Source organism: Salvia miltiorrhiza, chromosome 6 (genome assembly GCF_028751815.1).
Source record: "Salvia miltiorrhiza cultivar Shanhuang (shh) chromosome 6, IMPLAD_Smil_shh, whole genome shotgun sequence".
Taxonomy (NCBI): Eukaryota; Viridiplantae; Streptophyta; class Magnoliopsida; order Lamiales; family Lamiaceae; genus Salvia; species Salvia miltiorrhiza.
The window spans coordinates 1,080,321-1,107,343 of NC_080392.1; the positions used below are offsets into that span (position 1 = coordinate 1,080,321).

Below are 27,023 nucleotides of genomic sequence, written 5' to 3' on the forward strand. Positions count from 1 at the left end.
ATAAAAGGTAGAGCCACACTCTCCGCACCCGAGTTCGATCTGACCCCTAGCTGAACTTGGGTCGGATCGAACTCGGGTGCGGAGAGTGTGGCTCTACCTTTTATTAGTATATTTACAAAACACAAACATATATAATGATATTTCACAAAACGAAATCCTCTTAAAATGATGTTTCATCTCATATCATCACAAGATTTTCTTACAAAAATTAAAAAAAAAAAAAAAAATACACGTTGCCAAAATATCGGATGAGATCATCTGTCCCACAATTCAGTGTGTCGCACCGTATCCCACTTCTACGAGGCTGATTCAAATAGCCATGCATTCCGATCACCATTTCCGACGCCGTCAATCCTTCTGAAGCTTCACCGCCTCGTGAACGTGAAAGGAATGCCGCCGCTGCTGCGGCGGCTCCAGCGGCTTACATATCTTCATTTCGGATCTGAGCTCTACCACTTCCTTCTTCAACCTGCGATTCTCTTCGCTCAGTCTTTCACAGTTTCTCTTCAACAACTGCCACTCAACCTCCGTTTGCTTCAGCTTCGATCTACAATATATTCAAATTCAATCATCACATGCCAAAAAATCAAAAATTGATGAAATTCAGAGAAAATAAAAAATAGTAAATCAATACCTTGCTCTTCGATTTTGAAACCATACTTCAACTTGTCTGGGCTTGAGACACAGTTTTCCTGCTAATGCTTGCTTCTGTACCTGTCATATATTGCTATATTGTTAGAGAGAGAGAGAGAGAGATGAGAGAGAGAGAGAGAAAGAGACCGTATTAAGGGTAGAGTGTTGTTTGAAGCTGTCTTCGAGCAAGGTGGTCTGATCTTTAGTGAGCCTCAGTTTCTTTCTACCAAAATCTTTGAAAAAATCGATTTCCTCCTCGTGTTCTCGACTTTTCAGGCTCGAGCTCGACTCGATAATATCTTGGTCGAGAAAAGCGCGAACGTGTCTTTTGGGGCCGTTTTGATGATCATTGAAGCCGAGCATTAGAGTAGTGTTGCAATCATATTCCTCCATGCTTGATTTATCAAGAAGAAGATTGTGTGTGGCAAATTTGCAATGGGATTAGGAGAAATTTGTGTGAAGTGTTAGATGAAATGATGTATTTATTATGAGTGAGTAGCTAATTATCGATCAATGCCAAAATTAATTAAGGGGAAGAAAAGAAATTAAAGAGAGAGAGCAATAATGATGGGATGCGTTAGGAATATATGTGAGTCCTAGGAGGAAACCAATGAAACTCTACACCAAGATTGATTCTTCTTTAGACTCTTTTTGTCTTTATTTTTATATTTTAAAAAAATTGTTTTATGTGTGTTTTGTGTATAATAATGACAATGAGATATCGCACGTCATTACATTTATAATAAATACAAGGACTAATACCATTTTATATAGCAATTACACTTTTTCATGATCATATATATACTATATACTAACATATGCAAAATGAGATGAGATCCAGTGTTCCATAATTTTATTTTATATAGCAATTACACTTTTTCATGATCATATAACTATACACTAACATATGCGAAATGGGATGAGATCCAGTGTTTCATAATTTAATGTATGTGTCGATATGTCCCGCTCATATGTCTATTATTTTAATATTATGGACTATACTTAATTTTTATTCCAAAAAATTTAAATTTTTAAAAATTATATACCATAACATTGAATTTATCAACCTATTATTAGTTTATAAAAATAAAATTAAATGCTAAAAATAATTATATAACCTAATTAAATGGAATAAACCCTAGTTAATAATTACAAAATTAAACTAAAGCATACAAAATTGAAATTGAAGAAAAAATATATAAAAAATAAATAAAATTGAAAGTGGTACATTAAATCTCAGTCCATCGAAAATCTACATATGTGAATACATAAAAAAATATAAAGAAAAAAGGAAAGAAAAAGGTTGTCTACGAGAGAAAAATATTAACACTATTAAATGTGTAAATATTAGTAATTCGTAATTTTGTATACGGTTGGGGGTACAATTGTTTAAAAAAAAATTCAAAGATCGAGATATAACTTGATGTTTTCTTAAATATAATGAGAAAATTAAACGTGAAATCAAAATATGGCATGTAACGTAGGATCCGAATTAATTAATCAAGTCATATGCTTAATAAAGTTGAAGATGTGGGAATGTGGGATAGTGATATGAAGTTAATTAGTCAAAAAGATTAATTATAGTATTAATTTAACTAGTAACCCCTAAGCCATGAAATGAAAGACACGCACTTAAAAGTTAAATAGTGTCCCATTTTCATTAATTTATTTTGAATTTCGAATAAAAATCTTGAAATGAAGTCGAAAAATAGTCAAAACTGTAGCATAAATAACTGTTACTTATTATTCTAAAAAGTAGCTAAATGCGTCTGCCTCGTATGATTGCTCTATACATGATACACGCGGAATAAAATAAATCACAAGATTTAGATTAAAATAGAGGCTTCGAATCGCAGTTTTATTTAGATTGATAGCCTAATTATTTCAAATACATCTAAGTATCATTTTATTTATTTTATATGATCAAATTTAATTGAAAAATCTATTTATGCCAACACATCTAATTATGTATTCTTTTATTTAGATTTTCAAATGGTGAAGATTAATTACAATTTTATTTAATTAGATTCAAAATTAAGAAGTTTAATATAAATTTATTATAAGAGGTTATTTATTTGAAATACATCTTATAAGAACCATTTTATTTAGATTTTATCATGACAAAGTTTAATAGAAGATCAATATGAAAAAGATGATATAGGCTATTATAGGAATGAGGATTGAGCTTTTTATTTAGGTAACGAATTATTGAAGATTAATATATTTTCAATGTGGAATATATGACTTAAGATACCTAAGAATGGAGAATGGATGATGGAAAAAATGCCACATATAATTGTCAATTATTGTGGTGCTTTCAATATATTCTGTTATATAATTTTAACAGATATACATTTATGTGTGAAATGATATCACCAAATTTTAAGTGTATTGTCTTATACTATCAATTTAAAAATGAGTAGCAATTCCAAAAATAAAAATAAAAATAAAAATAAAAAATAGGTGTAACTTATAAGTAGAGAAACCTGACAGCAAATAGATAATTCTAGTAATGGTACATCATTCACATCGTTCCAAGATTATTAATTTCATTTCCACTAATGTCAATAGTTCTACGAATTATTGCACTTCTCGTCACCAAAAATATATAAATAAATGAGATATAGGTTATAGGACTTGGTAGCAAATATTGATTGACAAAAGAGAAGTTGACTACTTGAAAGAATAATATGAAATATCACTACAAGTCTTAATTGCAAGAATTCGAAGAAGTGGTAAGGGGGGAGAAAGTCAATTATTCATAATGATTCTGATAAAAATATCATTAAGGAAATAGTAGTAAAAATATCATAGTCTTAGTTAGAGCTGTCAAAAGTGATCCGACCCAACGAGTCTAAATAATTTGTTGCACGTCGGAGGCATTCCTAGGAGAGCTCTTGTTATTACTTCGGTTACTTGGCTACCGCCTCCTGAAGGGGTCATCAAAATGAACTCCGATGGAGAGCTCGATTTTGATCCTTTGAAATTTTGAATCCCATCCTGCTGGTCTATTTTTCAGTCGAATATGAACCCCCCGTCCTAGCTTCAGTTTATTACTAAGAAAGGATGTTTGGGCTGCTAAGGGGCCAATTTCCGAGAAAAAATCAGCTCGGCCCCTTAGACAGCTTTAGTTTTCATCACTCAAACTCATTCCAATGAGCTCAATGGAGATGTTGATTAATTGATTGCTCTAATTACTGCTTAAGCAAGTTTTTCAAGAGATAATCTAAAAATCGACATCAGGCTGCCTGTTAGTACAGTTAACGAGCACAGAAATGGACCAATTTCTAACAGGTCAATGTTAAAACACCTAATCCTAGCATTCTGAGAGAAGAAACCTACGCCACACTGCTCAGGCAAGAATGTAGACTGACTCGTATACTGACCATTCGACATTCTGCATATGAGTCACGACAGCATGAACTTGGGATACGCTAATTAATCTTAGATGAAAGACATTCTTGTGTTATCTGTATTTCCTCACTTTTTAGTTTTTACAATGAAACGGTACAGCCAAAGAAAAAGCAAACACAGATGCATAAATATGTATGCATACATGAAAGATAGCAAAAACAGAGTCATGAATTCTGATAAAGGAAATTAAGCTTCATTGCGTAGAGCAGAATGGAGTGAGAGCATACCGTTAGTGTATTGCTTTCTCACTTTCCGGTACTTCTCAAGCAGCATTTTGTAACGTAGTTCTGCGTCCTGAAACTCTACTTCATGACAAAATTTAGACTGGACCTGCACGAAAGCAGCCTCTGCTATATCCTTATGCTGAATCAATAGATCAAACAGGTACCTGCTATCTGCCGATGGTATACTCAAATCAGACGAACTTTCTGTTCCCTCTCCTTCGAGAGTGAGGTACTTCATCCATCTTAAATGTTCGAAAGGATCTTCATTCTTCTGTAGAGTTGCTTCTAGATGTGAAACTGCATCTGAGAACCTCGATTCACTGATGATCCTGCTGATCAAGTACCCAAAGGTTTTCGTCTGATCTTTATGAAGCCACTCTCTAGTAGTCTCTGAATGAAATGGCATTGCACCAACCAAGCAGGCCTTCTGAAATACTGGGTCGAGATTTCGGATTAATTTTATTGCAATACACAACAGCCTCACGGATAACAAGTGTAGACTCCATTTAACAGAATCCTCGGACTTGTACTGTAATGTTCTCTGTTTTTTATCCCAACTACAGAGCGCAACTTGCATAAAACCTTCCCACCTGTCACAGGAACATCCATAGTCAATCACTGTGTTGGAAACAACAGGAATATATCACAAGCTTTAGCAAACTCTAATATGCTGAAATTTTGGATAATACGATAGTGATGCGTGAAATGGAAGAACTCACTCAAATGGAGGCTCAATTTCAATAGCCAGAGTCATATGCAACGAGAATTTGGCGGTGTTAGCATTCTCATGATCATCCACATCGGTTATTGCCTCATGTGGGAAACCTCTTGGGATATATAGAATGTCGCCTTCCTTCAGCACAATTTGCTGGTGTCCATGACCCTCATGACTTCCATCCTCCAAATCATGCAGGCTACTGCAAGGTTCGTACAAACGAGGTAACTGGGAATCTGGGCGAGGATATATTTTCCATCTTTTCGCACCAATAAGTTGGCATACAAAGACACAGTGATCATCACTATGCCGAGCCAAGCCTTGTGAATCAGACGGTGTTAGGTACATATTGACACCGGCTGAAGGCTGCCCAAAGAGAGATGCCAACTCATCTGCAATTACAGCAATAGTTTGACAGCGAAATTCCATACCACGTAGAGCAATTGAGTAGCCCTTCTTAAATGCTTCCTCACATTCCAAAATATCATTAATACTGAGAATATGAGGAGAAATGGAGCAGCAAGACTCTGTCTGCTCCTGAAAATAGTGCACCTCTCGTTCTCCAAACTGTGTTTTTACAACACGAATATCCTGGTTGTAAATTATCTGGTAACCAAGATGATTCTTTATGTCCTCAATGACACGAAGTATATCTAGTTCATCTGATGCAATGGCAGGGCAAGAAGTAAAGCATTTTAGCATGGAAGGGAGAACCGAAGGTATTGCCTCTTTCAGATGATGATACTGCAGAAAAGGATTAAAAATACCATCCTGCCTCAATGAATCCTTTGATGAGTTTCTTATAAGCATAGGAGATGCCTCCCAAACCTCGGATAAAAATGACTCAATACTAGCTTTCCCCAAACCAAAAATACCTTTCTTTACATGTTCGAGATCCACAGATTCTGGAGGCAGACCATAATTAATCGATAGCCTGAAAACACTCTCAACCAAATTATATACTCTGATGTTACTTGCATATAACTCATTTCCCTGATCACATGTTGAAGAAGTGCTAAACAACCTCTGTTTATGCACTTGTCTCAATAGTCCTCTTAAATGCACTAAAAGAGTTTCACAAGTGTCTGTTGGTATTAGCTGCAGCTGCTCAAGTGACGCAGAGTTAATAAGAGTAGTTGCTCCCTGCAGAAGTAATATTGAATGCTCATCTTCTTTCAAAAGTGTCGTATCAGCAGCAATACCAACTGTTGCTGCTGGAGGTTTGATTCCCTGCATCAAGCGTAGACTAATGGATGTTAAGTCACAAGTAGAAATCTCTTCAAATATAAGCTGACTTGTGAAGTAAATATAGAGAGGACGGTGGTGATGCTTAGATGAATCTCTATTCCGTCCAATTTTCTATCATTTGACCTTTTGTTATAAGTGAAATTCAGCAAACTAGCTTGCACCGCATACATCCCATCAGCAATTTCAGACAGCATTGCATCTCTTCCTCACCAACATTCACATAGGATGTGGCAATAAGTTTCAAAAATAGCGGTATAGCACAGGAAACTAACTCTATCGTCCTTGATACAATGCATTAAGATTAAAAACCAAACACCCCAAAAGCCATTTAATAAACAACATCTTCAAAACATGAGAGCCTAAACTAGGAAAGCAGAAGGCGACCAATACTATTACATTTGAAATACACTCATGATCATCTCCACCAACAACCAACTTTGAAGCATAAAAGTCCATGATTTTCCCTATGTGAAGCATATCTCCATACCAAAACTACCACTAATCAGCAGTTAAGTTTGCATATTTACCCACTACAAAAAAATCACTATTTCTCAGTAATCAATAAAAGAAAACACTCACATAAAAATCTCAATTGCGCCGAATTCAAGCAGCCGTTGTCTTCCAACCGACCCCGCAGATAAATCCAATACAGCATTGCAAGCAGCAATCGCAATTTCCCTTTCCGAATTCCCGACCAGTGCGATCATTCTCCTCACTATCTCATCTTCCGCAGCAATCAGCTCACTCATCTCGAGAAATGCTAGCGACGCAGCGCCTACAATGTCCGCACTTTTGCACACAATTTCAGCACAGCTGCAGCAACAAACAAGGGAAACGCACAAATCGATACATAGAAGATCACACGAAATTCAAACAACCAAAAGAAGAGTAGGTTATTAGCAAACTCATAATTTTATCATTACTCGGATTTCAAGAGCGAGGGAAGCAACGCGAGGATTGGCGGCAAGTGCAAGTGAGGAAGCGAGAGAAATATCTTGTTCAAATATTTCTTAATTAGGGCTTTTTCCACGTGAGGCTTCGAAGAAAAGGATGCTAACAGCAATGGAAAAACGGTTTCATCATTACACAAGTTCCTCTTCTTCTTCTTCTTCTTGCTCTTCATCGCGATTCCTCTTTTTCTCTTCGCCTTCTGTTCTTCCATTTTCGTTCCAGTATTGTCGACTTCAATTTCGGCTCTTATATTTTAAAAATCAATGTTCAATTTTTTGTGTATTTTTTAAATAAAGATAATTCAGGACAATAATTGATGTATTTAAAAATTTATTTTAATTTAAAAATACTCCCTCCGTCCGCCAAAAGTAGACCATTTTTACTATATTGGGCGTCCGCAAAGAGTATACCACTTTCCTTTTATGGAAATGGTCCCACCACCCACTTTAATCTTTTATCCTTACAAACACTCATTATTTACAAAAAAACCCACCCCAAATTCAATCTCAACCACACATCTAATAAAGTGGTGGGACCCTTTCTCCACTACATCAAAATCATCACCAATTTTATTAAATCCCGTGCCCAACCAAAGTAGTCTACTTTTGGCGGACGGAGGGAGTATATGATAACAAATTAATCATTTACTAATTTCCTATATAGTTTGATTTCCTAGTTTAGTCCTAAATAAATTATTAATCTAGTCTCATCATACTTTTGGTATTTTTCCTAAAAAAAATTCTAAAGCCACTGCACTAATGCATGGCACGTCCCATCATATTATTAATCTTAAAATGAACAGTAGGAATTAATAAAGGGATTTTGGCAAATAAAATTACGAACTATTTCGAATTTATAATTTTAACGTGACTTTTGAAGTGTAACAAATTAAATCACCATCTTTTCAATTTTTGCAATTTCACCCCCCTCCCCCCAATTTTTTTCAATCGCCGAATTATTGAATTAGAGTTTACGTGGATTAGTTTGTCATGTAGTAATATTATGTTACGACGTTGTTTTCTATAAAATTGATGAATATTGAAAATCATAGTGCAAACATAGAATACAATCTCTTTATAATTTGGAGAAAGATTCAATTGAAATTATGCGAAACGACGTCGTTTAAGCCTCACAAAAATAGTGTCGTCTTTATTAATCCACATGAGCTCCAATTCAACACTCTGACGACCGGAAAAAAAATTGGGGGAACGTAATTGCAAAAATTAAAAAGGTGGTGATTTAATTCGTCACACTTTAAAAGTCGCGTTAAAATTGCAAACTCGAAATAATTCGTGATTTTATTTGCCAAAACCTCATTAATAAACCATTGATTCTCAATTTTGCCCACATTTTCAAGTTCTGAAATATCCTTTACGATTTCACATTCATTTTTTTTACAGTACGAAACCATTGATCATCATCCAAGCTCCAATTCGCAAATTGTTGCACCCCTCTCGCGATTCACGAACGTTCAAGGTTGTATATTTTTCGCGATTCGGTCATTCAATTTCATCGTATTGTATCACAAGGTTGTATATTTCTCAAAAATCGTCGATTTCTCTTCGTCTATGGGATGCGTCCTCTTCCTCTTTGTTAAGATTTGAAAGTGGGAGGATGAGTTCTAATTTTGATTTTATCAAATTTATTTTTGTAAAGTTATAACTTAGTCTTGAAGTTAAACAATGATAGCAAACAATCCATTTGTGTTATCTAGGTTTTTAATTTTAGATATCAAACACATTATATATAATATTGATCTAATAGAGCCATAATAATTATCTTAAGTTTAATTAACTTAAGCTAATTCTGACTTGGAAACCAAACTAACCCTAATTAACCGTCATTAATTAATAGCCACTGATTTTTTGTTTAGGGAAAACGATCACTAATAATTAATTTACATAATTTTTATACATATATTACAAGAAGACTTCAATTATAATTTAAAGATGGATAAATTTAAAAGAAATCAACACCTAATATTTAAAATAAAAACACAAATATTCATGTGCAATCGGTTGCACTGTGCAACTGGTTTCTGAATGACACTATTTCAACATACAAATGACACAACACTCAATGGTCGAACCGTTTTATTACAAGTTTCGTACACAACCAAATTAGTTGATTAAGTTTTTTTAATAGAAGTCTGTGCAATGCCTGGGGATCGTTTTACTATGTTGCAAAATTAAATAAATTTAAAATATTAATAATATGTTTGGATATATATATATATATATATATATATATATATATATATATATACACACAAAACTAAAACAGTGCGAGCATTCCAAATCACATATTCCCTCCGTTGAAAAATAATAGGACAGTTCGGCCCACAATTCTAATTTGGGAGCTTATGTATAATGTGGCTAAATTGAAAGCTCAGGCCCAAAATGGCCCGAATACAGTCCGCCCTAATTAACGGTAAAACAATCATAAAACGTAAAAATGGCCCAAATTTGTATCTTTTAGATGGTTGACCAAATAGGACAGTTCGGCCAACAATCCTAATTTGAAAGCTTATGTATTATGTGGCTAAATTGAAAAATCATGTCCAAAATAGTCTAACATGGCCTTATAATTGGTTGATTATATTAAAACAATAATTGATCTATAAGTTTAGCAAATACCATATTTAGTCTTAACATAAATTAATAGCTTATATGTGTGTTATTGATTAAAATATATTTATATTTATATAATATGTAAAAGTAAATACAACATATTAAAAATAGTAACTTTGATTATTCATCTCATTTACAAAATTTTTGTTTTTAAAAATAGTAACAAATTTTATATGTGCATAAAATTTGTGTTGTTAACTAGGGTTTAGTATATTACTCTTTGATTATAATTTATTATTTCCCCCTCATTTTCTACTCAGCCCTTCCTAGTAAGGGTGGGATCCGGAGCAGCGCCGCTAATCGTCAAGATGGAAACACCGCCACAAGCACCTATCTTCTATGCACCAGGACACGAGATCTACTCATACTGGATGAAATTGTGCCTCTATTGGGATTCGGTGGCGAAACGTTCTATGCACCAGGACACGAGATCTACCCATACTGGATGAAATTGTGCCTCTACTGGGATTCGGTGGCGAAACGTGTCGTTAAGCACGGCCTTTGGCCAATTACGAAAATAAGTAAAAAACAACGAAAGAAAAAAGAAAGCGTCCGGCGAAACAAAATTCTACCTGGTTTCCTACGCAAGAAGAAATCCGCAGCCTTGGTATATTCGAGGCGCTAAAGGCGCAGTGGTACGATGTCTCCAACCCTCCCACAACTGATACCGAATTCCACAGCTTTTGGAAACACGAATAGAAGAAGCATGGGGTCCATGTGGTGAAACATGTCGACGGATTGGAGTACCTTCGCCTTACATGCGAGTTCTTCAATCGCATAGCCAACGGCGACATGGCGTTAGGCCTATAGATTGTACGAGATCCGTATTTGGATTGATAAAACTGGTGAATTTATGATTATATTTTAATTATTCAAGAATTATACGATTTAGTAAACTATCATTAAGTTTTATTTAAACGATTAGAATCTAATTAGAATCGATACATTGTGTGTCCGAATGCATATGAGTGTGGCTCCATGACTAAAATATTACTCACTTCGTTCATGAAAAATAGACATTTTTTATTATTCTGAAATGTGGACCAAAATTAGTTTCTTTTCATCTTTGGAAACTTTATATCACATGGTAGACTTAGCAAAATGGCCTGAATACAGTCCGCTCTAATTAACGACAAAACAGTCCTAAAACGTAAAAATTACTCAAATTTTTATCTTTTAGATGGTTGACCAAATAGGATAGTTCGGCCGACAATCCTAATTTGAAAACTTATGTATTATATGGCTAAATTGAAAGCTCATGTCCAAAATGGCCCAAAATGGTCTTATAATTGGTTGATTATATTAAACCAATAATCGATCTATAAATTTAGCAAATACCATATTTAGTCTTAACATAAATTAATAGCTTATGTGTGTTATTGATTAAAATATTTTTATATTTATATAATATGTAAAAGTAAATACAACATATTAAAAATAGTAACTTTGATTATTCATCTCATTTACAAATTTTTTGTTTTTAAAAATAGTAACAAATTTTATATGTGCATAAAATTTGTGTTGTTAACTAGGATTTAGTATATTAGTCTTTGATTATAATTTATTATTTCCCCCTCATTTTCTACTCAGCCCTTCCTAGTAAGGGTGGGATCCGGAGCAGCGCCGCTAATCGTCAAGATGGAAACACCGCCACAAGCACCTATCTTCTATGCACCAGGACACGAGATCTACCCATACTGGATGAAGTTGTGCCTCTACTGGGATTCGGTGGCGAAACGTGTCGTTAAGCACGGCCTTTGGCTAATTACGAAAATAAGTAAAAAACAACGAAAGAAAAAAGAAAGCGTCCGGCGAAACAAAATTCTACCTGGTTTCCTACGCAAGAAGAAATCCGCATCCTTGGTATATTCGAGGCGCTAAAGGCGCAGTGGTACGATGTCTCCAACCCTCCTACAACTGATACCGAATTCCACAGATTTTGGAAACACGAGTGGAAGAAGCATGGGGTCCATGTGGTGAAACATGTCGACGGATTGGAGTACCTTCGCCTTACATGCGAGTTCTTCAATCGCATAGCCAACGGCGACATGGCGTTAGGCCTATAGATTGTACGAGATCCGTATTTGGATTGATAAAACTGGTGAATTTATTATTATAATTTATTATTCAAGAATTATACGATTTAGTAAACTATCATTAAGTTTTATTAAAACGATTAGAATCTAATTAGAATCGATACATTGTGTGCCCGAATGCATATAAGTGTGGCTCCATAACTAAAATATTACTCACTTCGTTCATGAAAAATAGACATTTTTTATTATTTTGAAATGTGGACCAAAATTAGTTTCTTTTCATCTTTGGAAACTTTATATCACATGGTGGACTTAGCATTGTTAAATGAGCCGAGTCAGGTTCGAGTTATAGTGGTGCATTAAGAAATAAATTTTTATATAATTTAGTTTTACTGCAAAAAAATATAGTAGTGCATTAACAAAATAAAGACTTTAATATTTCATAAAATTAATGTTTAAAAACGAAAAATTTGTAAATGAGATGAATAATCAAAGTTACTATTTTTAATATGTTGTATTTACTTTTACATATTATATAAATATAAAAATATTTTAATCAATAACACACATAAGCTATTAATTTATGTTAAGACTAAATATGGTATTTGCTAAATTTATAGATCGATTATTGGTTTAATATAATCAACCAATTATAAGACCATTTTGGGCCATTTTGGACATGAGCTTTCAATTTAGCCATATAATACATAAGTTTTCAAATTAGGATTGTCGGCCGAACTATCCTATTTGGTCAACCATCTAAAAGATACAAATTTGAGTAATTTTTACGTTTTATGACTGTTTTGCCGTTAATTAGAGCGGACTGTATTCAGGCCATTTTGGGTCTCAGCTTTCAATTTAGCCACATTATATACATAAGCTTCCAAATTAGAATTGTCGGCCGAACTGTCCTATTATTTTTCAACGGAGGGAATATGTGATTTGGACTGCTCGCATTGTTGTAGTTTTGTGTGTGTGTGTATATATATATATATATATATATATATATATGTATGTATATGTATATATATATACAAACATATTATTAATATTTTAAATTTATTTAATTTTGTAACATAATAAAACGATCGCCACACATTGCGCAGACTTCTATTAAAAAAACTTAATCAACTAATCTAGTTGTGTGCGAAACTCGTAATAAAACGGTTCAACCATTGAGTGCTGTAATAAAACGATTGCACCGTGCAACTAATTTCTGAATGACACTACTTCAACATACAAATGACACTTGAAGATGATCAAGTGTTATTTGTATGTTGAAGTAGTGTCATTCAGAAATATTCAAATGTCATTTCTCGAATGAAATAGTGTTATTCTGAAAACCAGTTGCACATGAGTATTTATGTTTTTATTTTAAATATTAGGTGTTGATTTCTTTTAAATTTATCCATCTTTAAATTATAATTGAAGTCTTCTTGTAATATATTTATAAAAATTATGTAAATTTATGATTAGTGACCATTTTCCCTAAACAAAAAATCAGTGGCTATTAATTAACGACGGTTAATTAGGGCTAGTTTGGTTTCCAAGTCAAAATTAGCTTAAGTTAATTAAACTTAAGATAATTATTATGGCTCTATTAGATTAGTATTATATATAATGTGTTTGATATCTAAAATTAAAAACCTAGATAACATAAATGGATTGTTTGCTATTATTGTTTAACTTCAAGACTAAGGTATAACTTTACAAAAATAAATTTGATAAAATCAAAAAATTAGAACTCATCCTCCCACTTTCAAATCTTAACAAAGAGGAAGAGGACGCGTCCCATAGACGAATAATATCATTACTTTTTGCAAGATTGTTAGTCACAAGATAGTTGATATTGGTGAAGCTATTGTGACGTCAATTAAGGATTGAAGGTTGCAGAGATTTCTTTGTTGCACTTTAGACAATGCAACAACAAACGATGAGGCAGTAAGACATATGGAGTCTTATCTCGATGGGGTACGGTCTACAGTTCCCGATGGAGATTACCTCCATATGCATTGTGCAGCCCACATCCTAAATTTGGTGGTGAAAGATGGTTTACTTGAGATTGGTTTGTCGGTTCACAGAGTTAGAGAAGTAGTGAAGTGGATTAAGGCCTCCCCAACAAGAGCTTCAAAGTTCTATGACTATGCAAAGATAATTAATGGGCTTAAGCCAATTAATGGCTTCGACCTCCCAAAGGTTGGAAACCACGAGCCTCCGCAGCGACATCAAGTACATGGCAGTTCTCTCGATTCCATCCTCGATGACAGAGATGTCATGTTTGGCAGCAGTGAGGCCCTTGGATGCCTTGGTCTCTTTTCGGTGGTATTCTGCACGCCTCAGCCTCAGCCTCAGCCTCAGCCTCTTGAGGTCCGCCCTGATAGTTGGCCCTTGAGCGGCCTTGATTACCTGAATTTCAGTATCAGCATCACTGATCATCTCAACTAGCGACACCTGCCATTGGCGTTTGCCTTCGGCAGCAACGATAAGGTCTCGGCGCATCTTTCGAGCGTCGCTGAGCACTTGGACGTATTCCATCGGAAGTATGATTTTGATTTGCGAGGTGAAGAAAAAATTTTGCACCAGAGATATGAATTTTTTTAGGCAAAGAGACTTCCGACAGCATCACACTGTACGTGAAACCTTCACCAAGAGAGAGAGAAGATAGTTCCAACAGCATCACGCGAACCCTTCACCAATAGAGTGAGAGATCATTTTGTTGATGAGACAGAGATAAGCTAGAGATGAGAGAGATATAGCTAGGTTGAGATTTGTTTTCATTTTATCTCTCTGTTTACACATATCCCTTTATAATAATACCCCTTTTCTTATCTTAAAAAAACGTCAAGATTGAATCCAATATGCAATTATGTTTGGATGTCCCTACATGGTGGAACTCAACATATCTTATGTTAGAGTCAGCTGAGTCGTACGAGGAGGTATTCAGGGTATGTGGGGGCATGTTTCTTTTATATACAGAGGACTTGAAGAACAAGAAATATGAGAATATGCCTATTGGACCACCTGAAGCGGTAGAATTGGGTGAATATCAAGAAGATCATAGAATACCTCAAGAAATTCTATGACCTCACTCTTCTTGCATCCGGGACTTCATATGTCACTTCACACCTCTTCTTTGTTGAGATGTGTGATACATTTGATCGTATTGCTGAGTTGGAGTTGAGTGATGATTATGAGGTGTCTTCGATGGCTACCAAAATGAGGGTGAAGATTGGAAAATATTAGTTGGAAGAAGATTCAAATTCAAATATGAATAAGCTTCTTTATATTGTTGTTATGTTAGAGCCCAGGCAAAAGTTGAAGCATGTGGAGAAATGCTTCAAATCAGTGTATGGTCTTGAACGTGCAACTATTTTAGTGAGTGAGGTGACAAGCGCATTGAAGGAGTTATTTGAATTTTATAAGGCATCTCATCATGTGGCACCCACACCTCGACCACGAGTTGGTGCTTCTACATCTTCAACAGTTAGAGATAGGAGATTAGAACGTCGTAGTGCACTTAGCCTTGTGGCTTTGCAAGAGAGTGAAGAAGATTGTGACGATCTTGATACAAACGAGCTCACTATCTACCTCACTGAGAAGCAACACAAAGTGGGTAAGAATGACGTCGACCATTTTGATATGGTGGTCGAGCAATACTCCACGTTATCCAGTACTTGCTGAGATGGCTAGAGATATCTTAGTCAACCTCATATCTAGTGTTGCTTCGGAGTGTGCATTTAGTATGGGAGAGCGTGTTCTATCACCGTATAGAAGCTCTTTGGTATCGGAAATGGTTGAGACCTTGATTTGTGCTGAGGATTGGTTAAGAGCTACTCCCTTCGTCCACCAAAAGTTTGAAACTTTTGGTGGGCATAGAGTTTAAGAAAATTGGTGGTGATTTTTATATAATGGAGAAATGGTCCCAGCAAAATTTGAAATGAGTGGTTGAGATTGAATTAAAGATGGTTTTTTTGTAAATAATAAGTGTTTGTAAGGATAAAAGATAAGAAAAAGTGGTGGAGTCATGACTTAAAATGGAAAGTGCCATACTTTTCGTGGACACCCAAAATGGCAAAAATGTTATACTTTTCGTGGACGGAGTACCAATTTTGATAAAAAAAGATGAAGAAGGCGTTCCAAAAGAAGTTTGAAATGAGTAATTATATTTTATTATAATTATTTGACATGTTATTACGTTACATTGTTTGGTTTTTTGATTATATTTCAATTTCTTATAGTACTCCATAGCTTTACTCATGGAAATACGAGTATGGCACATAGTCAGACGGATCAAAGTGAAACTCGTGCAATGGAGTAGCCATGGACTTCATTGTATTAAACTTGTGATTTATTTGATATTTGTTTGTGTAACCACTTAGTTACTTAAGAAGTTCATTCAATTTGAAATTTTAGAGTTGGGAGTTGAGATTTGTACTTGTTGATTGTTGATTTAATGTTATATATTATTTGTTATTACAGGGAAGTGAAAACGTACAAAATTATATAGGCCAATGGCTGAAAATAGGAGCTGCATTTTCAATTTTTTTTAAAAAAATCAGATATTAAGGTACCCGAATACCCTATTAAGCCAAATCGGGTAATTCGGGTACCCGAATACCCTATTTACCCGAATTGGCAGTTTGACATCTAAAAATTAATAATTAACCGGGTAATTTAGGGTACCCAAATACCCGACTAGGATACCTGAGTCGGGTATTAGGGTACCCGATTACAAATAGGTACCGGTACCGGTACAGACAATTTCTTCTTATTCGGGTTCGGGTACCTGATTTTTTCGGATAGGGTACCCGAACCCGACCAGATTGCCGCCCCTACGTATATAGACACGAATTTAACATCTCAACCGATACAAAGCGCCAAATATTTGTGTTTGGCATGGGCAAAATGATTTTTTTTAGGGGAAAGACGAACTTATATTACTCAAAATCGGAAAGAGTCATATCCGAGAGCTAGACAGGAAAGTCCGACTTTCCGATCATTACATCCTAACTATATACAAAGAATCATTTGTGTTTGGCATAGGCAAAATGATACTTGGATATTAAAATACAAAGAATGTCAATCTCAATCTTGCTATATATGTGTTGCCTATATAATGTATGCAAAAATATAGGTGTTTATAGTTAGTCATAAGTGGCATATGAAGAAACCGAAAAACATGCCGAAAAAGTCACTTCTATGTATCTCTCTACCTATCTACAAGGCAGCACGAAATCTTCCTTAATCTTATTTTTAGGAATCGTTTGTGTAAATGAAGCTACAAAAATATTATCAACAAAATCACTACTATACAAGGTAAACTAATTAATGGTAGAAGCAATGTCACTAGTCACACCAACCATGTGTCATATATTTGAATTCTACACTATGCTTGAGGCTTACATCCTCTCCCTTTTCATGTTCTTGCATGCTGCATGATCAAATTATTGCAAATATATTATCAAATTAGACAAAAACATAAACACCAAGAGAGAAATGCTAGCTGACCATCTATTTCCTTCAAGATTCATCAACTGTGTTGTTTTCTTGATTCATGCCCTAAAATGGGTGTGCCCAATTTGTGGCCCTGCATCTCCCTCCTTGTTCTCTCAATCGAGACGTCGGCATCCGCCAGAAGAATCGCGCAGGAAGACGAATATTACAACAAGCTTCCTCCGCCGCCGTCGCCGACGGCCCCGGCCGTGTTCAAGCCGGGCACGACCGTGATCGTGGCGGCGATCAGCGCCGTCTTCACGATCACCTTCATGCTCCTCCTCTACGTGCAGCGCTGCAAGACCGCGGCGGGCTCCCGGGCGACCCTCCCGCTCGCCCGGGTCGACTCGGGGGTGAACCGGAAGGTGATCCAGCAGCTGCCCCTCTTCCGGTTCGCCTCCCTCCGGGGCCAGAAGGACGGCCTCGAGTGCGCGGTCTGCCTGACCCGGTTCGAGGCGGAGGAGGTGCTCCGCCTCCTGCCCAAGTGCAAGCACGCGTTCCACGTGGAGTGCGTCGACACGTGGCTCGACCGGCACTCCACGTGCCCGCTCTGCCGCTACCGCGTCCGCCCCGAGGACGTGCTCCTCATCGACTGCCACGGCAACGGCCGCCAGAAGGCGCTCCACAACTACCGCCCCTCCGTCGACCGCGTCAGCGCCGCCGCCGGGTCGAGCCGGCACTCCTCCGCCGGGGAGAGGAGCGCGCGGACGTCGGGGGGGACCGGGATGCGGCGGCGGTCGTCGTTCGACGCGTGGAGCTCGCGGCGGAGGAGTAGCGGGAGGCTGTCGGTGAATCTGAGCAGGAGAGACGAGCGGCCGGGGGCGCACGGGGATAAGGATACGCACCGGCTGGAGCACAAGATTATGGTGTCGGACGGCGGGGAAGCGGCGGAGGAGGGGCGGTGGCGGCGGAGGAGCGAGGTGCAGGCGGCGGCCGCGGAGGAGGAGGTGCTGTACCTCGGTACAGAAATGCTGATGGTAGGTGGAGATGGGGAGGAGGAGGAGGAGAGTAGGAGTGATGTTGGAGAGAGAAAGGGGAGAGAGAAAGAGGAAGAAGGGATAGTAAAGAGATTGAAGGATTGGATACCACAGTTCCAACAGCAGCACAAAACCCCTGCCAAAGCAGCTCCTGCCAAATCAGCCCCTGCTTCTACTTCTTCTTCTGGTTCTCTTTAGAAACAGAGGAGACTTTCATTGTTGCTCAAACTTGTAAATTGCAATATGGATTTCAACTCAAACAATTTTGATACTGCAATTTTTCAAATACTACAATAAAATAACACTTTCAAAATGTTCAAATCATTAAAGAGTACATGATATCTGACAGAGCTTAAAGAGTACATCATCAATAGCTATAGCCTATTTATTTGCAATGAGAATAAAAAAAGTTTCAATCATTCTCATACATAACATAAAAACTTCAATCCCAGAAATAAAAGAAACACACTTTTATTGGGTAGTCAAATAATGAGTGAACTGGTTTACATAAAAACTGTACACACATCAGATCAATTGCTCACTAAGTATCCTAAAAACTCTGCAATTTGCAAGGTTTCTAACCACTCTGCTAAAAAACGATAGCCGAAAACACAAATGAAAAAGAAAAAACCCCCAAAAATAGAAAGAAGAATGAAAAATAAAATAAAACTGCAAGCTCACAACAAACCTAGGACCAAAAAGAATATCAAGCAACTAAATCACAAACACGAAAAATCAGAGAGAAATTTCCTATGCATCATCAGAAAGAATGCAGTCGCGGAGTCGTCCCCCCCAGAAACTCGGGAACTCGCTCCTTTCGCGTATAAATAATGCATCATGTGTGTAACGACGTCTGAAACAAAGACCGCATTTGGCAAGTATACGGAGAGATAAAAAGATACCGTACGAATTTGCAACCGTTGTTGATGATCGACGTCGGGGGGAGAGTGTTCAGAAGAGATGGAGTGACATCTTGAGCTTGTTCTGTTTCCATTTAGGCAGCTTGTAGAAGGTGTCCTTCGACATCCCGAACTTCTCCTTGAACTCCACCGAGGACAGATACGTCTGTGGAAGGAGATGAGTAAGTATATGATCAAATGAGCTCAAAATTATTAGACCTATCAAAGTATGTGGTGGACTAATTAGCCTGTATTATTTTTTTTATCTCCAGCGTACCTCTCGTTTTGTCAAATCAATGTCGCTGACTGGATCAGTCGACGTCGTTTTGAGACGCTCGTAGGGGTATATGGTGAGTCCTTCCTCGTCCTCAGCTTCATTCTCCTTCACATCTTCCTGTATGGGCTCCGGCTTGGTCTTGGGACTCTGATCTACGGAGTTCTGCCTGGATAGTGGCTCGGGTTTTGGTTTGGGTGCCTCAGGGCTCGCTTCAATGCCAAGGAAAACATTTCAACGAACATCTCCGGACAAAGAAAGCAACATTCATTCTTAAAAAACTCAAGAAAACATACCTTTAGTTGAACGAGGCATCACAAATTGCCGAGCAGGTGGCGGTTGTTCGAAACTCGAACTCAAGGCAGCAATAGATGAGGATCTCGGGGCATTTTTCCCGGAATCCGGTGTCACGGACTTGGGATAAACCTTTCTTACCATTGGAGGAGGAGTTGACAGATTTCTTGCGTTTGAATTCTCGAAAGTCGCAGCCAGAGCACTGAAAGCCGGAGATCTGCCTCTTACACGAACTCTGTCGGGGCTAAATGACATGCTTCTCGAACGCTGTGATTTCTCCGGTGCAGCAGACCTCCCCCCATATGAGACGGGCGTTCTCCTTTTGGGTTTCTATTATTGGAAGAACACAAAATTTGTCTCTTAATATAGTTTAAACTTACGACATTATCAAAAAGAGAACGAACTAGAGGGGATAACGGCTTACATCCGACACGGGAGCACCTCCGTGCTTAAGAATAGTAAACTTTCTCTGGAAAGAATTACCATGCATCTGAAACCGTAGAAGTTAAGTGAGTGTACGCGAAGATCCCAATTCCATCTAAGGTGAAACGTAAAGGGTATGACTTACTGCAGATTTTGATGAGTCCCAAGAGAAGAAACGAGTGAAAAACGGTGGTTCGCCTCCTTCCATAACAATATACACTGGAGCTTGAAGTGATAATGTCTCATGAAGAAAATCGCGCTCCAGAAATTTCTGTTGGGAAGTAACGTAATAATCAATGTGTCAACTATCTTTGTATTCAAATACGAAGAGACGAAAGATCCAAACTTCAGAAATGATCTATGCTAAGCAGAAAACCGGGTTAAAGCTTACCTCTGCAATACTTAAAGCATTCAACTTATTCTTAGTGTCCACCTGTTGCCCAACCCAAATATAAATGTCAGCGTGGCAGTCGAGAATGAATATATCTTCGGTCATTAGATCATCCTGGTCGAAGTTGTAGACCTCTGTCACCTGCAACATAGTTTGTGATCGACTCTCATATTTCCAGTGGTTTTGCATTAAAAAATCGATATACTAAATCAAACTGCACTTTTGTTTCCTCTGAGATAATATATAGACATGAAATGTTGTGTACCTTGAGATCTCCTGAAACCAGTAGCCGAGATCATAAAAAGAGTGAACGAATTAAGTTAGATGGATAAACAAGGACTAAAAAGAAAGAAAGAAAAAAAGTTGTAAAATCAGTATGCAGAGAGCATACCCTTTGTCAAGGTGCACGAGAATAAATGAGGATCACTCTCGGGTTCTCTAGTAAGTTTCTGGCTCGGGTATTCCGACTTTCCACCTAACAAATCCCAAAACTGCTCGGACTCTGCACCTTCCTTCTGCAGTTTAGACTGCGTGTTTGGCTGCAACAAGTTTTCCCGATAAAACGGCACGTGAGACAAACCTAATAGAATTTTTTATGCAACCGACTAAAAAGATTCTTATGTAAGTTTCAAACCTTTATAAGATCCAGCTGCCTCTCAACGAGTTCTTGGGCTTCGGGTGTCGTTAGACTCCCTGACCATGTAAACACGGTGGGCCCACTGTGCAGTATGTAGCAGTAGGAGGAATTCAACGACGAAGCCACCTGAATCAGTTAAGAAATGAATTTGCATTGCATTGGCCAAGGCAAAAGAAGAGGTACAAAAATAAAGTCACAGAAAAAAAATGCACAAAGAAAAGGAAAACGAAAAAAAAGAACATGTGAAAAAAAATGTAGCACAGGGCTTACTGGTTCGACTTGAATTGATTGCATATTTTCAGGTCCGCTTCCCTGAACCCGAAATAATGCCAGTCCTTCCTCCGTATATGTATCATCGGGAAGTTCCTTCTCGGCTAGGTAATTCTTGTAGCCCTTACTAAGACCACCCTGGTAAAATGCAGACGAAATCATTTCACGGCCCATACGGAATTAGAAGATATACGAAAAATATATGAGCACAAGGAACTCTAAGTCTCTCTGTTTATGTTAGTGAACTCCCGGACCTTGAAGACGATGAAGATCTGAAATATCGCAAAGAACTGGATCGGTTCACTTCCTTCATAGATGCGGGCCTAGTGATGAACGGAATTGAATGATTAATACAGGGGTTGGAAACGGAATGTAGCATTGACAAGTAAAATTATAATCGAATGATCAAAGGAAGGTAATGTGCCTGAGTGGGTAGGAATTTGAGAGATTCAACCATCTTGGTTGCCTGTGAAGTTGCCGATACCCTATCTTCCTACAGAGCATGATTTGCATTATCAGTAATTCCATTAATAAATATATAACCACTGAAAAAGCTCAATATGTTGAAATTTCTAAACATAATAAATTCGGGACACGGAGACATTTTCGCCAATATGAATGATTCACCTCGACACTAAGCTTCCCAATCCACGTGCCTATTAGTTGTTCTTCTTTCTCTTCACCGGGATAAGAATATTGGAAAATATAGCAGTCTCCACTGTAGAACTTGGATAGATCAGAAGCTGAGAGGAGAGTCTTTTGTTGACCTTCGACACGCCAAACCTGGATATTGGAAGCAGTAAAGTAACAGATTATTCAAAGCAGTGAAGCAAGAAATACAAATCATTGTAGACGGAATATACCCTCCTCGTCTGTTTGCAAATCACCTGTAAATTCCCGGTACAGTCTATATGAGGTTGAGGTTCTTCCTTGGGCGTTTCTGCCTTGAGAAGTCCCTTCACATTAATCCCTTGCCGCTTCAGAAGTGCTAGATGCATCAAACCAAAACCAAATGATAAGAACTCAGCAGATAATTAAGGTATAAATTCTGGAAAATGATGATGATGGCAAGCAACCGAACAAAGACGAACGTGCTTTGGAAATAAAACATAGCTGAGATAAGGTAAAGACGTATTACTGACCTGCAACTTTTCCTCTACCATCTTCAGACACAGCCACGCTGTTAGACTGGGGCCACGAGTTAAACTTCGAGCGAAACGCCACGGTCTCGAACCCCTCAATCACACGAATTACATGAGTTTTTGGTCTATCTTGGCTATCCAGTAATTCCTACAAGTGGATGTACAAATTGAATCAATAAGAGTTGGATTGCAAACCCAGATGAAAAACCTTAACTAACTCAAGCAGCTGGACTTACATCGACAGCACTACTTGCAGCTTTCCTTTGATCAAGAGAAGTGTTTCTCCCCATCCAAACAAAGACTTCACTACCACAGTCGAGGATATAGCAATAATATGTGTCCAGTAAATCCCTTGTCCAGGTGTCAGCCTCGATAATTACTTTCTCTCCTTTCTCAACCCTTGACAAAATAACACAGCGATCAGAGCCCACATTGATATTTTATGATTGCAAAAGGTAGATTGCTTATTTTCATAGATTTTAAATAAAAAATACCTAAAGGGTACAAAGAAAAAAAGTAAAAAGGTGAATTAAGAATGTTATGCAGATAGTAGAGGAAATTAAATACCGGAAAAGCTTAGACGGAACTGCATCAGTACTCTTGGGTTCATCGGTGGAGGATTTCTTTGGAAGAGGAGCAAAGCCACCAAAGAACCCCCAAAACTCTCCGGTATCAGCATCTGCCATCAATTTTCCATCATCTGCAGTCAAAAAGAAGACAGCTTCAAGCATTCGTCTACGACTCAGTTATGAAAACCTCACTAAAGCACCCGATCAGTGGCATAGTTACCAATAGCTGCTATTTCACATTTTCCATCATGATAAGTATCCTTAATGTACTGGACAACTTCCAGAGCTTTAGCCCTCTCTTGAATGCAAGAGTTGGAGCCATTAAATTGATAAATTTTAGACTTTGTATCGAGAATGAAAATATCATCGTGATTGAGTGAGGATCGAGCAAAAGGCACCTGTTCAGTCATAAAAGAAAAGCAGTTATGCAAATATACGTAATGGGCAGGCGAGTCATTAATCATTATATGCTAATGAGGGATGACGAGCTACCTCTTTCACATGAACAACATGCTTTCCTTTACATACAAACAGACGAGTCTGGTGCTCTTCAGCCTCAGCATGCTTGAAGCCCGGGGCAACTCCACCTTCTTGAGGTATTATACATGGCTTGAAATAAGAAAGGAACTTCTCTGTTTCGTGACCTTGCACTTCTCGGTATTGAACAGCCCGCCCGCCCAACGCAGCATCTAACTCGATAGTTTTGATCGCTGCAGTACCGGATTCATCCTGCATGAGAAAATACTTTTAGAATCAGGAAATACATTAACAGATGTAAAGGTGTACCGGATAAAGACTTTACCTGACTGGTGTTTTTACCGAGCCAATAATGAATGTCGTGGTGTAGGGCACCAGTTTTTAAGGCTGTGGTCTGAAGAAAGGGAACTACAGATCAGAATGAAATAGATATGTCGAGCATAATCACATTCACAGGAGCTTATCAAACTCGATAAAAACTGAAGTAGCATGCCATCTAATATAAAGAAGTTTTCTTGCAGCCAATGTCGGCACATGCCATCCTTTGAGTGTTTATGGTTGACTATAAAATGGAAAATTGAGAATATAGCAAATGTGGTTTCCTAGAAGAAAATACACGAGCTATTACAAAGTGTAAAATGAAAGAAATTAAGCATTCTAGCATCTTAACGGAACTTAACCAAACGTTCAAAAACCTTAATCAGAAAGCATAGGTAAGTATTCACCAGATGAGCAATCAGGCATACAAAAATGGAGATCAAGATAAAAAAAAATTGAGATGTGGAGCACTCGAAGTTATTCTGAGTAGGGATAAGGAACCATAACTACCTTCAAAATCACATAGGAATCTCCAGTGCAAAATTTTCCATGTGAAGATTTTGGGACTGGGACAGGACGAAAATTTTCAATTCGCCATATCTCAGTACCACTAGACTAAGTCAAGGAGAGAAACAAGTACAGGGCCTTGATACTGATTTTTAACAGAAGCAAAAGCAACAGGAATTCGAACTAGGATATACTGTTAATGTTGTAGAAAAAAAGCACAATCAATACAAGTATAGTTAAGGGGAAAATGCCAGAATATTGAGGATACGCTTTCTGTCCAGCACCCTGGAAAGCTGGATCTAAGTTTTTCATTGAAACAGCCATATTGTTCCAGCAACTTGCACAACGTTGTAGATTCAAAAACTCGACCTGGGAAAGACTACAAAGAAACTGCTAGTAAGAAAAGCCAAAGTGGCATAATACGAGTGCAATACAAGTTTAGAAGTCCTAAAAGCATATTTTGCTTGCATAATAGAGAAATTGCTACTGAGAAGCCTGATCAAAACAAGAACTTGAAAAGTGCAGGAACTAGCAAACCTACATAGCACTTGATATTCTGAATTTACCTTACAATAATAAGTAAAAACTTTCAAAAGATAAGGCAATATCCACATCATAAATTTACTCAATAAGAACTTAGTCCAAATTTTTTCATGCTAACTTCAGAAAGCTCACCCAAAAGCAAACGTGAAATCACAATTGACTACTTTGAAAGCATCTTAAACAGCCAGAGATTGTGATCTTCAATCCAAATCTATTAGTAGGAACAAACTAATAGCCTCACAATCTTTCTCCAAGTTTCAGCCCCAACGCGCTTTCTTCAGCAATGCAGCATCCAAGTCATGGTTTCTGCTGTTCAATAAGTTTCCAATACAGCATTCAATGACAACTAAACTCAACCCATAAACACATCCATCGCCGAAACCACTTTTTTTTCTTCTGGCTAAAATTCTGCTTCTCGTGCTTTCACTTGCAGGTATGCCGCAAAAATCCATAATCCACTCTGAAACTTAGCCACAAAGGAGTTATACGTCTTATAAACTCGGCCTCTATCTCTGTCCTTCCAAACAATCTAAGTCGACAACTCTCTGGAAAGATTCCATATACCAATCACACAAGTTGCAGCTAGAACATCCTAATCCAATTTGATCCATATTGGTCAAAGGGATACCCTAAATCCTTCATTGCTCCTAACTAAAATTAACAGATGATACAAACTATATAAAAAAAAAAAAAAATCAAATTTTCTGACATCAGACGAATTCTTTACATTGTAACTCCAATTTGTCTCGATTCTCTCGTCATTTCTTTCTCAAATTTCTCGGGACTCACTGAATCTTGAATTTATGCCTCTCCACATCGAGTAAAGACAAACCTTTTTATTTCGTATCGATTCAGCAAACAAGACAGCTAAAACTCAAACATTCAAACACAACAAAACCTCGAATACCACATTTCCAACGCATCATTACTACTATTTTATATGAATCAGCAGCTTCCCCGATCACCAAGACTCAATTTTTATCATCAATCAAAACGCCCCACATTCATTCAGACATCAAATAACTTCACTGAAACCGTCAAATGAAGTTGAGAGAGAAAGAGAAACAGATTCAATTAAGCTAATTAATTACCTTCTTTACCTCCTGGTGGTAGAATTCCCCGAGCCCACTTGAAACGAACACAAACAGATCCAATCTAACAACTCAACCAGAGCTCAATCAAACAATAAACCCCAACAACAACAACAAAAAAAGAAGAAGATGGGACCTCAAGAATACATGGAAAAAACCAAAAGAATTCCGACAGACGGCGAGGTCTGTGATGTAAGAGAGAGAGAGAGAGAGAGAGAGAGAGAGAGAGAGAGAGAGAAAAGTGGCGTTAGAGAGAGAGGGAGAGAAGTGGAGGGAATGATGATGATGAGTTGCCTGACAGGCGTGCCTATCACTAACAGCAGCTAAAAAAAGAAGCCCCCTTTCGCAATACAGTAACACAATGAACTGTAAAGATTCATCTAAACCATTATTGAAACTACGACGAAAGAAAAAGAATTAAAGAATTAATCCTTCTTGGTAAAAAAAAAAAAAAAAAAAACCTACCACCACCCTTTGTCTTTATTTTTTGTTCTTTTTATGTTTCTTTTTGAAGCATAATGCCACCATTTTTATTACACAACAATTCCGGAAAATTGATGAAAAAGAAAAGACACGAAAATGTGGGCGATGTTGTTGACTTCCTAATTGGGAGGATGCAATGTTTGGGCTCCAAATCTTTTCAAATTACACTCTTTAACTCGTTTGATTAAAGTTTGTTTCAGTTGCTTCATTCCCAATTAATAAGTAGTGGGAAAATTCCTCTAAAAAAAAGTAGTGGGAAAATGATGTGTAGTGATTTTTCTTCTTCTCTCTAAATGCAGAATTATTATATGCGTTTGAAAATATCAATATAGAGAGAGAGAGAGAGAGAGAATTTTAAATTTGTATTCATTATTTAATTTAAAT

At 37.3% G+C, this 27,023-nt stretch overlaps 4 protein-coding genes across 9 annotated transcripts; 1 reads left to right on the plus strand and 3 right to left on the minus strand.

Annotated features, from left to right (window-relative positions):
* Positions 1 to 111: 111 nt before the first annotated feature.
* LOC130987700 (homeobox-leucine zipper protein HAT14-like) lies at positions 112 to 1,026 on the minus strand. 2 transcript variants are annotated; one of them, XM_057911322.1, is made up of 3 exons: positions 781 to 1,026; positions 635 to 708; positions 112 to 547 (listed from the first exon to the last, which is right to left on the minus strand). In XM_057911322.1, exons 1-3 carry the CDS (start codon positions 1,024 to 1,026, stop codon positions 349 to 351), a joined length of 519 nt encoding a protein of 172 aa, XP_057767305.1. In that variant the 3' UTR covers positions 112 to 348. The 2 variants fall into 2 exon arrangements, with proteins under 2 accessions (XP_057767305.1, XP_057767304.1); XM_057911321.1 differs by having other exon boundaries at positions 635 to 714.
* LOC130987699 (uncharacterized) lies at positions 888 to 7,428 on the minus strand. 3 transcript variants are annotated; one of them, XM_057911320.1, is made up of 6 exons: positions 7,158 to 7,428; positions 6,814 to 7,047; positions 4,991 to 6,232; positions 4,436 to 4,861; positions 4,275 to 4,349; positions 888 to 1,027 (listed from the first exon to the last, which is right to left on the minus strand). In XM_057911320.1, exons 1-5 carry the CDS (start codon positions 7,394 to 7,396, stop codon positions 4,310 to 4,312), a joined length of 2,181 nt encoding a protein of 726 aa, XP_057767303.1. In that variant the 5' UTR covers positions 7,397 to 7,428; the 3' UTR covers positions 888 to 1,027; positions 4,275 to 4,309. The 3 variants fall into 3 exon arrangements, with proteins under 3 accessions (XP_057767303.1, XP_057767302.1, XP_057767301.1); XM_057911319.1 differs by lacking the exon at positions 888 to 1,027 and having other exon boundaries at positions 4,046 to 4,349; XM_057911318.1 differs by lacking the exon at positions 888 to 1,027 and having other exon boundaries at positions 4,046 to 4,861.
* Positions 7,429 to 16,972: 9,544 nt separating this feature from the next.
* LOC130987703 (RING-H2 finger protein ATL43-like) lies at positions 16,973 to 18,598 on the plus strand. Its single transcript, XM_057911326.1, has one exon. The coding sequence runs from the start codon at positions 17,416 to 17,418 to the stop codon at positions 18,517 to 18,519; it is 1,104 nt and encodes a 367-aa protein (XP_057767309.1). The 5' UTR covers positions 16,973 to 17,415; the 3' UTR covers positions 18,520 to 18,598.
* A 178-nt stretch (positions 18,599 to 18,776) lies between these two features.
* Positions 18,777 to 26,609, minus strand: LOC130987702 (villin-4-like). 3 transcript variants are annotated; one of them, XM_057911325.1, is made up of 24 exons: positions 26,157 to 26,518; positions 25,198 to 25,525; positions 24,791 to 24,901; positions 24,526 to 24,625; positions 24,023 to 24,091; positions 23,713 to 23,949; positions 23,441 to 23,618; positions 23,219 to 23,351; positions 22,888 to 23,050; positions 22,652 to 22,799; positions 22,397 to 22,497; positions 22,137 to 22,292; positions 21,934 to 22,002; positions 21,764 to 21,832; positions 21,510 to 21,647; positions 21,237 to 21,365; positions 20,994 to 21,141; positions 20,868 to 20,878; positions 20,603 to 20,743; positions 20,357 to 20,482; positions 20,213 to 20,278; positions 19,791 to 20,118; positions 19,498 to 19,706; positions 18,777 to 19,386 (listed from the first exon to the last, which is right to left on the minus strand). In XM_057911325.1, exons 3-24 carry the CDS (start codon positions 24,844 to 24,846, stop codon positions 19,273 to 19,275), a joined length of 2,889 nt encoding a protein of 962 aa, XP_057767308.1. In that variant the 5' UTR covers positions 24,847 to 24,901; positions 25,198 to 25,525; positions 26,157 to 26,518; the 3' UTR covers positions 18,777 to 19,272. The 3 variants fall into 3 exon arrangements, with proteins under 3 accessions (XP_057767308.1, XP_057767307.1, XP_057767306.1); XM_057911324.1 differs by lacking the exon at positions 25,198 to 25,525 and having other exon boundaries at positions 24,791 to 24,891; positions 26,157 to 26,609; XM_057911323.1 differs by lacking the exon at positions 25,198 to 25,525 and having other exon boundaries at positions 26,157 to 26,585.
* Between the last annotated feature and the right edge of the window lie 414 nt (positions 26,610 to 27,023).

Bases quoted from the DNA above. Each gene is read 5' to 3' on its own strand.
- LOC130987700 (XM_057911321.1), bottom strand. From the start codon at position 1,026: ATGGAGGAATATGATTGCAACACTACTCTAATGCTCGGCTTCAATGAT. The intron at 715-780 runs GTCTCTTTCTCT...AATATATGACAG, and splicing joins AACACTCTACCCTTAATACG to GTACAGAAGCAAGCATTAGC. The intron at 548-634 runs GTATTGATTTAC...AATATATTGTAG, and splicing joins TTTCAAAATCGAAGAGCAAG to ATCGAAGCTGAAGCAAACGG.
- LOC130987703 (XM_057911326.1), top strand. From the start codon at position 17,416: ATGGGTGTGCCCAATTTGTGGCCCTGCATCTCCCTCCTTGTTCTCTCA.
- LOC130987702 (XM_057911324.1), bottom strand. From the start codon at position 24,846: ATGGCTGTTTCAATGAAAAACTTAGATCCAGCTTTCCAGGGTGCTGGA. The intron at 23,619-23,712 runs GTAGCTCGTCAT...ATGACTGAACAG, and splicing joins ATGTTGTTCATGTGAAAGAG to GTGCCTTTTGCTCGATCCTC. The intron at 22,498-22,651 runs GTCAGTAATACG...TGATGCATCTAG, and splicing joins TGGTAGAGGAAAAGTTGCAG to CACTTCTGAAGCGGCAAGGG.
- LOC130987699 (XM_057911318.1), bottom strand. From the start codon at position 7,396: ATGGAAGAACAGAAGGCGAAGAGAAAAAGAGGAATCGCGATGAAGAGC. The intron at 6,233-6,813 runs GTGAGTGTTTTC...AACATCCATTAG, and splicing joins GGCGCAATTGAGATTTTTAT to TCTACGCTTGATGCAGGGAA. The intron at 4,862-4,990 runs GTGAGTTCTTCC...TTCCTGTGACAG, and splicing joins GAAATTGAGCCTCCATTTGA to GTGGGAAGGTTTTATGCAAG.